We start from the raw sequence: 13,080 nt of genomic DNA, 5'->3' as shown, positions 1-13,080 counted from the left end.
TGTTTGAAGCTTCATCAGGAGGCTCCACGTGGAAAGTTTAAGAGCCAGGTGATCTGGTCCAGAGCTTGGAGTGAAAAATTGCGGCTGGAGACACAGATTTGGGAGTCACAAGCATAGGTAGCTAATGCCATGTAAAGAGATGGGCTGATTTGCAACTTTGTAACACCCTCTACAAAATTATATTGTATTGTTGAAAGATGGCATAATATGTTGGGACACACCAGCGCTTAAGGGCCATACAGGGCAAAGCAAGAATGGAAGGAAGCTGACAATGAGAAGCCAGAGAGTTTGAGACCCGCTGAATTGTGGATGCAATCAATCCAAGAGGAATTTGATTAAAGAGAGTTGTTCAGAGTCCACTAGAAATGAGGTCAAGCAGGAGAGGATTCAGTTTGTGACGTGATAAGTCCACAACCCATAGAAGTGTTCCAGGACGACTGAGGGAGGCAAGCATACTGAGAGTAATCTTGATTTTGAAGAAGCGATGTAGTGGGATCAGAAGAAATCCTGGTGTCTCTGAGCAATGGCTAAGGTGAAGCGGCAGTGAAAAAAAAATTCTTATTTCTTGTCTGCCTTTAATAAATTCTTATTGAAAGCTGAGAGCTTTGTTGGGACCACTGGTTCAGGACCTGCCTCTTCTCAGGGTTCCTCGGGAAGGAGCATAAGCAGACCCTGCTCGGCAATGTGCGCGCCCCGCCTCCATCCTAAGACCCTGGCCGAGAAGCAGGAACGCGTCGTATCCGCTGGGGGGCGCAGGCCCCGAACTCCTCTGCGAGACTTGGGGCGGAGCCAGCCGTGGGGCGGGCCCTTGGAGCAGCTTCCGGTTTCCGGCGGAGCCCACAGTCGTCGCTCGCAGCCGTCATGGCGGCCGAGGAGAAGGATCCCCTGAGCTATTTCGCGGCTTATGGGAGCAGCAGCTCAGGCTCCTCGGGTGAGGAGGATAACAGCGAGCCGGAGGAAACAAGTCGCAGGGCCCCAGATCCTGCGAAGTCGGCGGGAGGCTGTGGGAACAAGGAGGAGAAGAGGCTGCCGGGACCCGACGAACTATTCCGGAGCGTGACTCGCCCGGCCTTTCTCTACAATCCGCTCAACAAACAGATAGACTGGGAGAGGCACGTCGTTAAGGCGCCTGAGGAGGTGAGGTTCCCGACCCGATTTCCCGGTCGTAGTCCCGGCCTCCGCCCCCTTCCTCCTGAGCCCTCTCCTGGGGACCAGCAGTCTGTTCCCCCACACGCAGTCACCTCCTGCGGGTTGCTGCACCGCCCCCTCCCACCTCCAGCCCTGGGGAGCCCGGGTCCCCTTCCCCAGCCTGGTGGGTGTCGGACCGACCCGCAGCCCCCGCCCCCTTGTGAGGAGACCCAACCTCCGCGCTCGGTGCCCCGACCCCGCGCTGCGAGGACTAACGGTGGTGACTCCCCCGCCCCCCCCCGCTGCAGCTTCTCCCCGAGACCCCTTCCCTTTGACGCCGAAGTGCCTGCGGTGCTGCCTCCAAGACAGTGTCTGCTGCAACCTCCTGAAGGGGTCAGCCTTGCCGTAGTATCTCTGAGACTGGATTCTTCTTTGGTAATTAAAAGTTATTAGCTTTATTCATATAGGGAACCCTTTGGCTTTCACTTAACAGTATTGTGATTTTGATGGAAAAAAAAAATGTGTCTTTAAACCTTAAGAAAAAAAAAAGTCAGCCTGAACAATAAGCGAACGGCAGGGAGGTGCATGTGCCCATACGGATTGTAGGAACCTCGGTTCGTCACGGTGCGTCTTAATGTGTTTGCTTAACAGCCTCCAAAGGAATTCAAAATATGGAAGTCAAACTATGTACCACCTCCGGAGACCTACACTACTGAGAAGAAACCTCCCCCTCCAGAGCTGGATATGGCAATAAAATGGTCTAACATATATGAGGACAATGGTGATGATGCCCCACAGAACGCTAAGAAAGCTAGGCTCCTGCCTGAAGGGGAGGAGACAGTGGAATCAGGTAAGGCGAGTCAGACTCCTGTGATAATACCTTTTGGTCCCTGTGATGAGTTTTAAAAGGAGACATTTAATGAGTGAAATTTAAGTCTAGTGGTTTAACAAATTAATTATGGTGTATGACTATTATTTTTTGCTGTATTTTTGAGAAAAATCCTATACGGCTTGGAAGTGAGGTCTCTGAAAGCTCAACCAGTAGTATTTACTGTGTTTTAGAAAAAGATCATGTTAGGGGCACCTGGGTGGCTCATTTGGTTGAGCATCCGACTTCGGCTCAGGTCACGATCTCGCACTCCATGAGTTCGAGCCCCACATCAGGCTCTGTGCTGACAGCTCAGAGCCTGGAGCCTGCTTCCGATTCTGTGTCTCCCTCTCTCTCTGTCCCTCCCCTGCTCACACTCTGTCTCCCTGTCTCTCAAAAATAAATAAACATTAAAAAAAAAAAAAGAAAAAGATCATTTTATTCAGGCTTTGAAGCAAAATCCCTAATATCCCAACCAATAGTATATGTGATTTATGGTGCCTTATTACAACAGAGTCCGTTAATGCATGGATTCTTTCTTGTGATTGCAGCTTTGAAGCGCTGAAGGCTTCATTTTATATTAAAGCAGTCGTGATTTGAAGCCAAAATTAGCGTGACAAAGTGAGTTTAATTGAGTATCCCTGCGTGGTAATAGGAAGATAATGACTTAGTTGTTTATGATATCATAATTTCATCTCTTACTTAGAGTGTAAGTAACCACAGTAATCTCTGCTTACACACTTTTACCCTAACCACCTCTCAAATTCCATCCTTCACACTGCAGCTAGTGATCACTTTCTAAAAGTCCTATCTGATTATGTAACTCACCTGCTTAAAACCCTTCACCAATAAATAGCAGAGTCAAAGCCTTCTGATGGCCCTGCCTTTCTCTCTACCTGTATTTCGAATGGTGCTTTTTCTAGCACTTTAAGATCTTAAAATTGAAAACTGAATAGACCATGCTATCTTACGGTTCCATGCCTTTCAGTATATGTTGCACATTAGTCTGGAATGTTCTTCCCTCCCTCCTTACCTTTGGCTGGTAAACTCATTCATCCTTCAAAATCCAATTCAAAGAAAAAAATGTCAACACCTTCAAAGTATTTGTTCCTCTGTACCTTGTATGTGCTAATGCTGTTGATTGTATTTACCATTCTTTATGAGATGATTTGTTCATAAATCTGTCTCCCTTATGAAAAGGAGTTCCTGTACAGTTTATAGTACATTTTAAATACTCAGTGGATGGGTGCCTGGGTGGCTCAGTCAGTTCAGCATTAGACTTTGGCTCAGGTCATGATCTCTTGGGTCTGTGAGTTCGAGCCACACATCACACATTGGGCTCTGTGCTGAGAGCTCAGAGCCTGGACCTGCTTCGGGATTCTGTGTCTCCCTCTCTTTCTGCCCCTCCCCCACTCATGCTCAGAGGTCTCTCTGTCTCTCTCTCTCTCTCTCAAAAATAAATAAACATTAAAAAAAATTTTTTTTGATAGTGGATAATTGTTGAATTATACTAAATTTTTATGAAAGGGCATGCCAATTAAACAAATTTCTGATGGTTTCATGAATCAAGGGCTACTTAGCTCCTTTTACAACCAGGCAGAGTGTTTTAAGAGAAAGGATAACTGGTAGTTCTTTAGTTTTGATTCTACTTGGCTTTTCTGTTTCTTTTACTGATGTCACAATGTGGATTAGAAGTCACTAATGAAGGCCTATCTTCAGTAAATGGCAACCCTTTAGAGATGTCAAAATGAAGTTGGCATTTAAAAAACTTCATAGTAGGGTATTTTATGTAATTAATAAAAACACTTTTGCATAAATAATGTTTAATCCTTACAACACCTTGTGAAACCACATAGGGAAATATGGAAATGAGAACTTCATGTGACTTGTCCACAGTCACAAAATTAGAAAATGCCAAGCTGCAAATAGGTACTTTCACACAATTTTTAGAATTCATTGTCCTTAGCAGCTTAGTACAGAAATGGTACATGATTCATTGTTACTATTTTATAGACAAGGAAACAGTCTCAGATTAAAGAATTGGCCTAAGCAAATTCGCACAACTAGGAAGAGGCAGAAAAAGAAAAATTCAGGTCTTTAAATGGAAATGGTGCCTCATTAATTTGGGGTTTAGTCTCTTACTGTTTTGCAAGCTGTAGTGCTTGTAGCTGTTTTGTAGAAAAGTAAGACCACTAAAGTTGATATTCAAGCAAGGTACTATAGGTTGGTGCTCTTTGTTCCTATATGGAAAAAGTGAGGGTTATATAGCAGGACAAACAAAGAATTGTCTTTTTTCCAGCTTGCTTATTGAGTTCAGATAGGTAATTCAGAGTTCAGTTAGGTATTGAGTTCAGATAGGTGTAGGAATATTGTAATTCCCATAGATGATATCTGTTCTTTTGATTATATGATAGTCCTCCAACAGCAAGTGTATATGTATACAATATCAACAGAATCATAAGGTTAAAAGTTTAATCCTGGATCATAAGGTTAAAAGATAATCCTGACATCTTTATTCTTTTTTTTTTTTTTTTAAGTTTATTTTGAGAGAGAGAGAGAGAGAGAGGGGGAGAGAATCCCAAGCAGGCTCCACGCTATCAGCACAGAGCCTGTCAAGGGGCTTGATCTCACGAACTGTGAGACCATGACCTGAACCGAGATCAAGAGTCGGACACCTTACCGACTGAGCTGCTTAGGTGCCCTGATCCTGAAATTTTTAATTTGGACTCTAATGTTGGTTAACCATTCAGAATCCCATACCATGTTCACAGAGTCACTATAAAATTAATCATTTTTTACCTGTATTTTTTTAACTTATAAAATATCTTGTTTAATGAATTCCATTCTCTGAAATTATTTAATTTTTAGGTTATTAAATTATTTTTACTTTTCCTTCTCATTTTTTTAAATGTTTATATTTGAGAGTGAGAAAGTGGGGGGAGGGGTAGAGAGAATCCCAGGCCAGCTCTGTGCTGTCAGTGCAGAGCCCAGCACGATGCTGGATCCCACCAACTGGGAAATCAGAACCTGAGTGGAGATCAGGAGTTGGTCACTTAACCACTTAACCAACTGAGCCAGCCAGGTGCCCCCTCCTTCTCATTTTTTGGACTTTAGCCTTTTTTTGCCAGTTAACTTATTCCAGATTTTTTCAAGTTTTTTTAAATATTTATTTTATTTGTATTTTTTTTTAATTTTTTAAATATTTATATGTTAGACAGAGAGAGTGCTAAAAGGGAGGGGCAGAGAGAGAGATACAGAATCCAAAGCAGGCTGTAAGCACAGAGCCTGACGCGGGGCTCGAACACACAAACCTTGAGATCATGACCTGAGCCGAAGTTGGATGCCAACCAGTTGAGCCACCCAGCTGTCCCAATGTTTATTTTTTGAGAGAGAGACAGAGTGTGATTGGGGGAGGGGCAGAGAGAGGGAGACATAGATGAAGCAAGCTCCAGGCTCCCAGCTGTCAGCACACAGCCCAGTGCAGGGCTCAAACCCAGGAACTGTGAGATAGGACCTGAGCTGAAGTCAGATGCTTAACCAACTGAGCCACCCAGATGCCCCCTTTTTTTTTTTCTAAGATCTGGGAAAGATTCAAAACTCACCAAGTCTTGCTACTTGACAGCACTTCTTGTTTGGTAATTGTGAAATGCAGATCACTAAGGCTTAGATATTAATTGTAGCTTTATTGACATGTACTTAATCGTGAAATCCTAGCTAAAGTAGCTAATGCTTTCCTTTTTTTTTTAAAGAATTTAGAAAGTTCATATTAATGTAAATTTATTTACCTCACTCAGGTGGCATGAATTCGATATAGAAGAATTGCTTCCTTACTAGTTCATCATCTGTGATATATGGCACAGACTAGAAACTCACTAATCTTGATAAATGAACATTTCAGGGTGGTTTTGTTTCTTTTGTTTTTCCTGTTCTGGTTTTTAAGGTGATGCCTTGTTTTGTCACTAGGTGGCATTAGCTTTTCAAATTACTGATAGGAAATCATTTTTCGATCCTCGGTAGTTTGTGTTTTTGTTAATTCAGTAAATATAATTGACAGATTAAAAGCAGAACTGTCTCAGGATCATCTTTTTAATGTGTCAACAGTGGATTTTATAGCAGAGTTAGAAAGTAATTTCGGTTTTTATACTATTGAAAATAATCTCAAGCAATGATGATGATTAAATAATTTAAAAAAAAACAAAGGCCTTGGAGTATTCGAGCTGTGTGCCACATCAGTTGGTTTGTACATTATTTTTGTGTATATATGATAAACTACTGATTAAAACCCTCGTTTGTAAATTCCTATGATGATTCAATTAATTTTATTTTATCTTACTGCTTATAATATAAATATATATATGTAAATCCATAAGTGCTTTATGAAATATAGGAATAACATCGCCATACTGAGCTTGAAGATGAATGCAGATGAATCACCTGCAGTTGTTTCTAATTATTCTCCACATCAACAAAGGAGATATTCTGAGTATGGTACAGTTAGGAGAAGGGAACTGAAGGCTTAAGGTTGTAAATGTATTTCCTCCATAAGGAGTTTAGGGTGTGATATCAGCAGCTTCCCCAATTTTTTATTTTTAAAAAATTTATTTATTATTAATATTATTATTATTTTATTAAGTAAGCACTACTCCCAACATGGGGCTTGAACTCATGATCTCAAGATCAAGAGTTGTATGCTTTACTGACTGAGCCAGTCAGGTGTCCCTGCTTCCCCAGTTTTTTCATATAAAGGCCCCTTTCAACATCAAAATTTTTATAGACCACCATATGATAGTTGTTGAACTTTCGGTATCTGTTGATTGAGAAAGTAAAGCCAAATGCAGTGAGTTCAGTAATGTGCTTAAAATAAATGTATATTTTAAAATTAATTCCTTCTACATAGTATTCTATCTAAATGGAGATCTTAAAATAAAGCCACACATTTGTTCAGAGAGAATACAGTTTCAGTGAAACATCTACCTGTGAGTGCTTTTTAAATTTCAAAATAATAAGAATGGGGGTTGTAAATAGAGAGGGGAGTTCTGTGAGGAGAGAAAGCAGATTTGAAAGGAAAGAACAGCTGATCACTGCTTAAACAGTGTCATGGTTGGATCGATACTCTTGGTAAAAAGAGTAGAATGTGTTCCATTGTTACAAGGTGTAGATTATTTAAATATATACAGTATATAAGCTGTAGAATATATTTGGGATAGCTTTCAGAACAGATCTGGTTTTCTCATTTTAAAGTACCTGAATCCAGCACTAACAGGTCACTTTGTGAATTTTGTATAACACTACAATTAATTTCTTATTTCTACCTGCACTTTAAAATCAGAGATCTAAAAGTTAATTTTTGGTTTTTATTAGGATACTGAAAGAAACATAAATTGAAGATAATGATTTTGGTCTAAAGTCAATGAAATTTTAATACTTAACTTTTTTTTTTAATTACTGATTGAAACTTTTCCTTTCCTGTTTAAAGATGATGAAAAAGATGAGCATACTTCTAAAAAGCGCAAAGTAGAACCAGGAGAACCGACAAAGAAGAAAAAGTAGAAAATGACAAATCACAAGAATTTCTGGACTGCGAAACTTGTTGAAACGGTTTTTTGGGGCAGATTAAGTTGATATTTTAAATTATTATGAAACAACATCTCCATGAAAGTACATGTTAATTAATAAGTATTGCTATGGGAACTTTCCACTGTAGAATTCATTTTTTTATTTAAAACTTTATTTAAAACTCAAGTGGTGATTTGTGATTGTGAAATTGACAACACTTGGAAGCATTCTTGCTATCACAGAGTTGGTGACATACTTTGAAAGTTTTGTCACATGTCGACATGCCAATGTTCTATGAACCTTTTATAAAGGAATATATTTTTAAAGTAAATATATTGTAATGTACTGTGAACTTGTAGGGTGCTTTTCAACAGTGTTTGTACAGTGTAAATAGATCATGGAAATAAAATTACTTATTCAATATTGCTATTGCATAACATTAACATTTGAATATTTGTCTGTGACAAGTAACCTCTTTGCCACATGGTGTTTTAATAGTAGGTATTACCATTTAGGGAGTGCCTCTTGTGTTCCAGGTGCTTCGTGGGTGCTTTTTCTCTGCTCTTCAGACAGCCTGGTAAAGCAGAGATTAGTGGCTTCATTTTGTAATAGAGATTAACTTATTCAAGTTTCCATAGCGAGTGAGCAATGATTTTGTGATTTAACTCAGGATACTTGACTTCCAAAATCATCAAATTAAGCCACCTACCCACCACTCAAAATTTAGTTGTCTTCTAAAGGAATTGCACTTGTCCTCTCTTCTAGGTACTCTCTGTGGTAAGTAGGGAGATCTTCCTCTTCCCTGATTGTATTACTGCACCTTGTTATGTAAGTCTTATGTGATGGTTTTTCCTTAATTTCCCTGTTAAATAGTTTGCTGAAGATAAGGATTCTGTATAAAGAATTGCCAGATGTAGCAAACAAAAATACAGGATACCCAGTTAAATTTGAATTTTATAGTAACAACATGTTTTTGTATGTGTAATATTTGGGACAGCTTACACTAAAACTTTATCTGAAACTCAGATTTAACTGAGTATCTTGTGCATTATCTGGCAACACTACTTCTATTGCATCATCTTTACATGGTTCCTATTTTAATGCTTTGCATATAGTGATAAACAAGAAAGCAAGGGGTGGTCGAGAAATGAATAATCTTTGATTTTACTTCTACAGTCCAAAATGCAGTGCCCTTATTTGTAGCATTTTAAACTATAAAAAGGAGAGGTTATACATTGTATCAGTCATTTCATGATTCGTAATGCCTTTAAGAGACAAGACTTAATTACAGGACCTGCACATTCAGTGTATGAGAAAAAGACTTTGGTCTTTGAGTTAAAAAAAAAAAAAAAAAAATCCCCAGTCCAGTTGTTTTTCTCAATACTGGAAACCAGTATTTGAAAAGCTGTAAAATTCGTGTAGTTAGAACATGGATCAAGTAGACTAAAATTTGTAAAAGTCATTAAAAAATACGATGCTAGCCATGGTGTTTTGTGGAATGAGGAAGGAACATAACAGTATGATGGCTTCAGTAGATCTCAGACTTAAAAAAAACTAATTGTGTAGCTGCTTATCCTCTAGGTTTATAGCTATATGATTCCCAAAATTGAAGTCATTTGTAAAGCAAGAAGTTTTTAGTTTAAAGCCTTTGTATGTGAATAATTTGGAGGGCTACGGTATCATATTAAGGAATGGCATCAAGTGATAAAGCATGACTCCAGTATGACACCAAACTAAACAAATAGAATTATAATTCTGAGGCTGTGATTCCCAGATCTGGAGAAGTCTGTAGTCTGGATACATGTGTTAGTAGAGCAGATATCTCAAGAAGCTACCGAAATACAGGATTTAAAAACTAGCATGAAGGCACACCTCATACAAAAACAAAACAAAACCAGCAAACCACTGTCTGGAAATCTAACCTCTTTATCACCCATTGGTTCAACTCCCAGCTCTCATTGATTTGTTTATGACAACAAAAGCTCATTAGATCAGTCCCTACTGGTGCTTTGAGCCCCCCTTCTAGAAGATAACCGAATTGGGGTGGCAGGGAGGAATAAATACCACTTTATTAGAAGAGGGATTGATACTTTAGACAGGACAGGTAGTGGCTACACTTGTGAGATCATTACATAACCGGCTGGGAGATGTATACCTATGTGAGTACAGGTCAAGGTAGTTCTAATTTAGGAAGAAGGAGGCTAAATATTTTTGAGCAGTCTGAATCTGCCAGTATGTGTTTCATTGGGTTTCTTTTCAGAATATGGCCAAAAACAAAAGGGGAAAGGGATTTCTATCCAAGTTGTTTCTTTTTTTAGAGAATCAAGTCACTTAATATTCCTGATTGTTTCCTCATCTTTAAGGAAGTGAAGCCACATCAGGCATAAATGGCTTTCTTTTGTGCAAGGATAAAATTTGAGAAGAACTAAGCATTTGTGGGTCATATTTTAAAATTCAATGTGTGAATAGCATTATGGAGTTATGTGGAAAACATTCTAACTGGAATCGAAGAACATTACTGAGAAAAATTGACACTGCTTTTTAACCATTAAAATACAAATATTACTGGAACTTATTTGCAAACTTGCAACTTCCTAGTTTAAACCGTTAATGCTATGTAGTGCTTTTGAGTTCACAAAGTTGAATCATAGCATTTTATTTTCCAAAAACCTAGTGAGGTAGGTTTTATCATTTCCAAATTACGGAAATTGAAAAAACAGACCCAGCCAGCTACAGCAATATACCCACAACTATGCTTAGTTAGCTTCAGGATCTGCAATCCCATTCCATGTAAGGTTTATGGAGTACCTCTTGGTGTAAAGCATTGTGTTAGGAACAAAGGGTCCATCTTTAAGCAAAGTCACGTTGGTAGCCATTAGGAAGAAGGACATGCAGGGACTGAGTCTGACCAGCTGCAGCGGTTCAGTAGAGCGGTAAGGATCTGCTTGAACTAAGGCGTCGGGAGAAGAGACCGGGATATGAGGAATAATACTGCTCAGCTGGATATAAAGGCAGAGTGAAATTTTCTTTTATTGCCAACACTGCATATATTTAATTAAAATATAAATGGACTAATGCAGGTTTGAACATGACCTACATATAAAACATGTTGCCACACCAGACACAAAGCCCTACTAGAGATATTTTAAAAACATAGTTATTTTTACAGGTATCTGAATAAACTCAGCAACTTTGAATAAGTCAAATTTTTGACTAATTAAAACCATAGCTGGACTTTAAAATATGTCATTGGTGGTATTTTGGATGTTCGTGTTTTTGTGTCCATATTGAACTGCTCTATTTTACTACTCCATTATCACTTAGTACAGAAGTTCCAGGCATTCTTAGAAAAAAAAAAGTGGTAAATTCCCAGCAAGTGTTTTGGACTTTTCATTAAATTCTAAAGCTTTCTCTTTTTTCTTTACACAGTCTTCCCAATATGAAACATGGCATTGCATTGTAATGGAAAAAAAAAAGAAAAAGATACCAAGAAGCATTTGTATGTATAGTCCACAGAAGAGGGACTCTGCCTGTTCTGTCATTGACTAGAACAATGCCTGGTACCTAGAAGGCACTCAATATAACTCCTAATTGGTGATGGTGAACTGAATTTTCCCCCTCTGGTTTAGGGGTGATCCTCCAGAGGCTGTGTTTCCAGTTATATAGGCCAATAAATCTTAACAACTTAAACCAGTTTGAGTTCAGTTTTGTCATTTTCCATCCAAAATATCCTAATTGATGTGAAACTCTACTCCCTTGGTTTCTTATAAGGTCCCATGTTATCCTGGTTCTCCTCTTTATTTCTTCTCTCTGGCTCCTTCACTTCTGGTTGCCCTCGAATGCCAGTGTAGCCTATGTTGTTGCCTTCTCGTTGTCTACACTGGTTCTTGACAATTTCAGCCAAGTTCACGACTACCACAGTAACACTATGATGGTTCCGTACGCTGTATGGTTTGTCAGAATGTTCTTGTAAAACCCTAGATTTGTGTATCCAATTATACATCTCTGCTTGAGTCTCAAGGGCCACTCACATTATGTATGTCCAAAACCAAACACATGGTGTCAAAACCCATACCACCTCCTATATTTTGTTTCTGGCTAATAGAGTTACCATCAACCCAAAAATCTGCCCTCTGCCCCACAGGTTACTAAATTCTAAGGGTTTTCTCCCCTCGTTCTCACATACTTAATAATCCCCCTCTAATGAGTCATTTATAATTTCCCAGGTATGCTAGTTTCATAGTTCTGTGTTCAATTGTACCATTTGTTTAGCCTGGCCTTTCTCATTCTACTTAGCGAACTCCCTCTTATTCTCGGAGATAAGAATCCAGGTACATATTCCTTCTGTGCACCTTGCTCTTTATGTCTGCTTCTGCACCTGTCCATTGCTGTTTTCTGTGCTCAGTACTAAATAGCTGACATTAGCTGAGTACTTAATGAAACCAGTAACCAAAGGGTTAATGGGACTACTCACAGCTGCAGACTAATAAGTGCAGCTGCAACTTTTTACTCAGACTTTTTTCATAGGCTTTTAAGTCTTTCTGACACTCCAAGAGGTGGATTTGAGGCTTGCCCTCCAGTCTCCTTGTTTGGCTGCCTCTCAAACCCCCTCCTTGCTACATACTCAATGATTGTCTTTCCTGTGAATTGGGCGGATGAACTTGGATTTGATTACATTACTATGTGCCAGGCATTGTTCTTGGTGCTTTACATGTATTAACTCATTTAATTTGATGAGGTAGGTGCTAGTCCTAGCCCTACATACCTGGGGGGAGAAAACTGAGGTACAGAGAGGTTAAGTGATTTGCTCCAGGTGGTAGAGCTGGGACAGTGGGCAGTCTGGCTCCAGACCCAGTGCACTCCTGCTGCTGCACTGGAGGGGAGGAAGGAGAACCTGAATGAACCCATAGATTGACTTATTAATTTGTATGTGTTTCATTCAAAGGATGTCTTACCCCTAGAAGGCACTCAGAATACAAATATTTGGAGAATTAATGAATCCCAAACCAGTTCACTAACCAGAGGCACAGCATTTGTTTAATGCTATGGAAAGTCAATAAATACATGTTTTAGGAAGATTGATGCCTATTTCAATGACTTAGTAGCTTATTTATCACATATTTGGAGTATTTTAATTGAAAACCTTAAAGTAATAGGGCTGAGGATACACCTCTCTCCCTCCAAAAATATTTTTTAGCTTTTCAGCTCTTTTTCAAAGTCTACAGTTTTTTGAGCAAAGTGAAATAGCTGTAAGTCATAAATTTTGCCTCAAGTATTTTTTCTACCCTTTGAAATGATAGCTTGAGTTTAGAATCATCGCACCAGGGTGTGGGAAGGCCTCCAGAGGCCCTCCAGTACAGCCTTGCCAGAATATAGGATTGCCTTCTCTGTGATCTTTGTCTCTCATTTCTAGGTTCACAGATGAGCCCACAAAATGACAGGTTTACAGGCTGGATTTGAAAAGTCATTTCCTGTGTGTCTGTAATATTTTGGTTCCCAGGGTCTGGAACTCCTGTTCCTTTCCCTGT

General features: G+C 39.4%; 1 protein-coding gene across 1 annotated transcript; it reads left to right on the top strand.

Annotated features, from left to right (window-relative positions):
• The first annotated feature begins 813 nt into the window (after nucleotides 1–813).
• Nucleotides 814–7,978, top strand: CC1H1orf52 (chromosome C1 C1orf52 homolog). Its single transcript, XM_015070393.3, has 3 exons — nucleotides 814–1,137; nucleotides 1,780–1,978; nucleotides 7,473–7,978. The coding sequence occupies exons 1-3, from the start codon at nucleotides 862–864 to the stop codon at nucleotides 7,544–7,546; spliced, it is 549 nt and encodes a 182-aa protein (XP_014925879.1). The 5' UTR covers nucleotides 814–861; the 3' UTR covers nucleotides 7,547–7,978.
• Nucleotides 7,979–13,080: the final 5,102 nt, after the last annotated feature.

This window comes from Acinonyx jubatus, chromosome C1 (genome assembly GCF_027475565.1).
Source record: "Acinonyx jubatus isolate Ajub_Pintada_27869175 chromosome C1, VMU_Ajub_asm_v1.0, whole genome shotgun sequence".
In the NCBI taxonomy this organism is placed as follows: Eukaryota; Metazoa; Chordata; class Mammalia; order Carnivora; family Felidae; genus Acinonyx; species Acinonyx jubatus.
The sequence above is the reverse complement of the archived record's forward strand: the minus strand, read 5'-3'. Positions and strand labels throughout refer to the sequence as shown.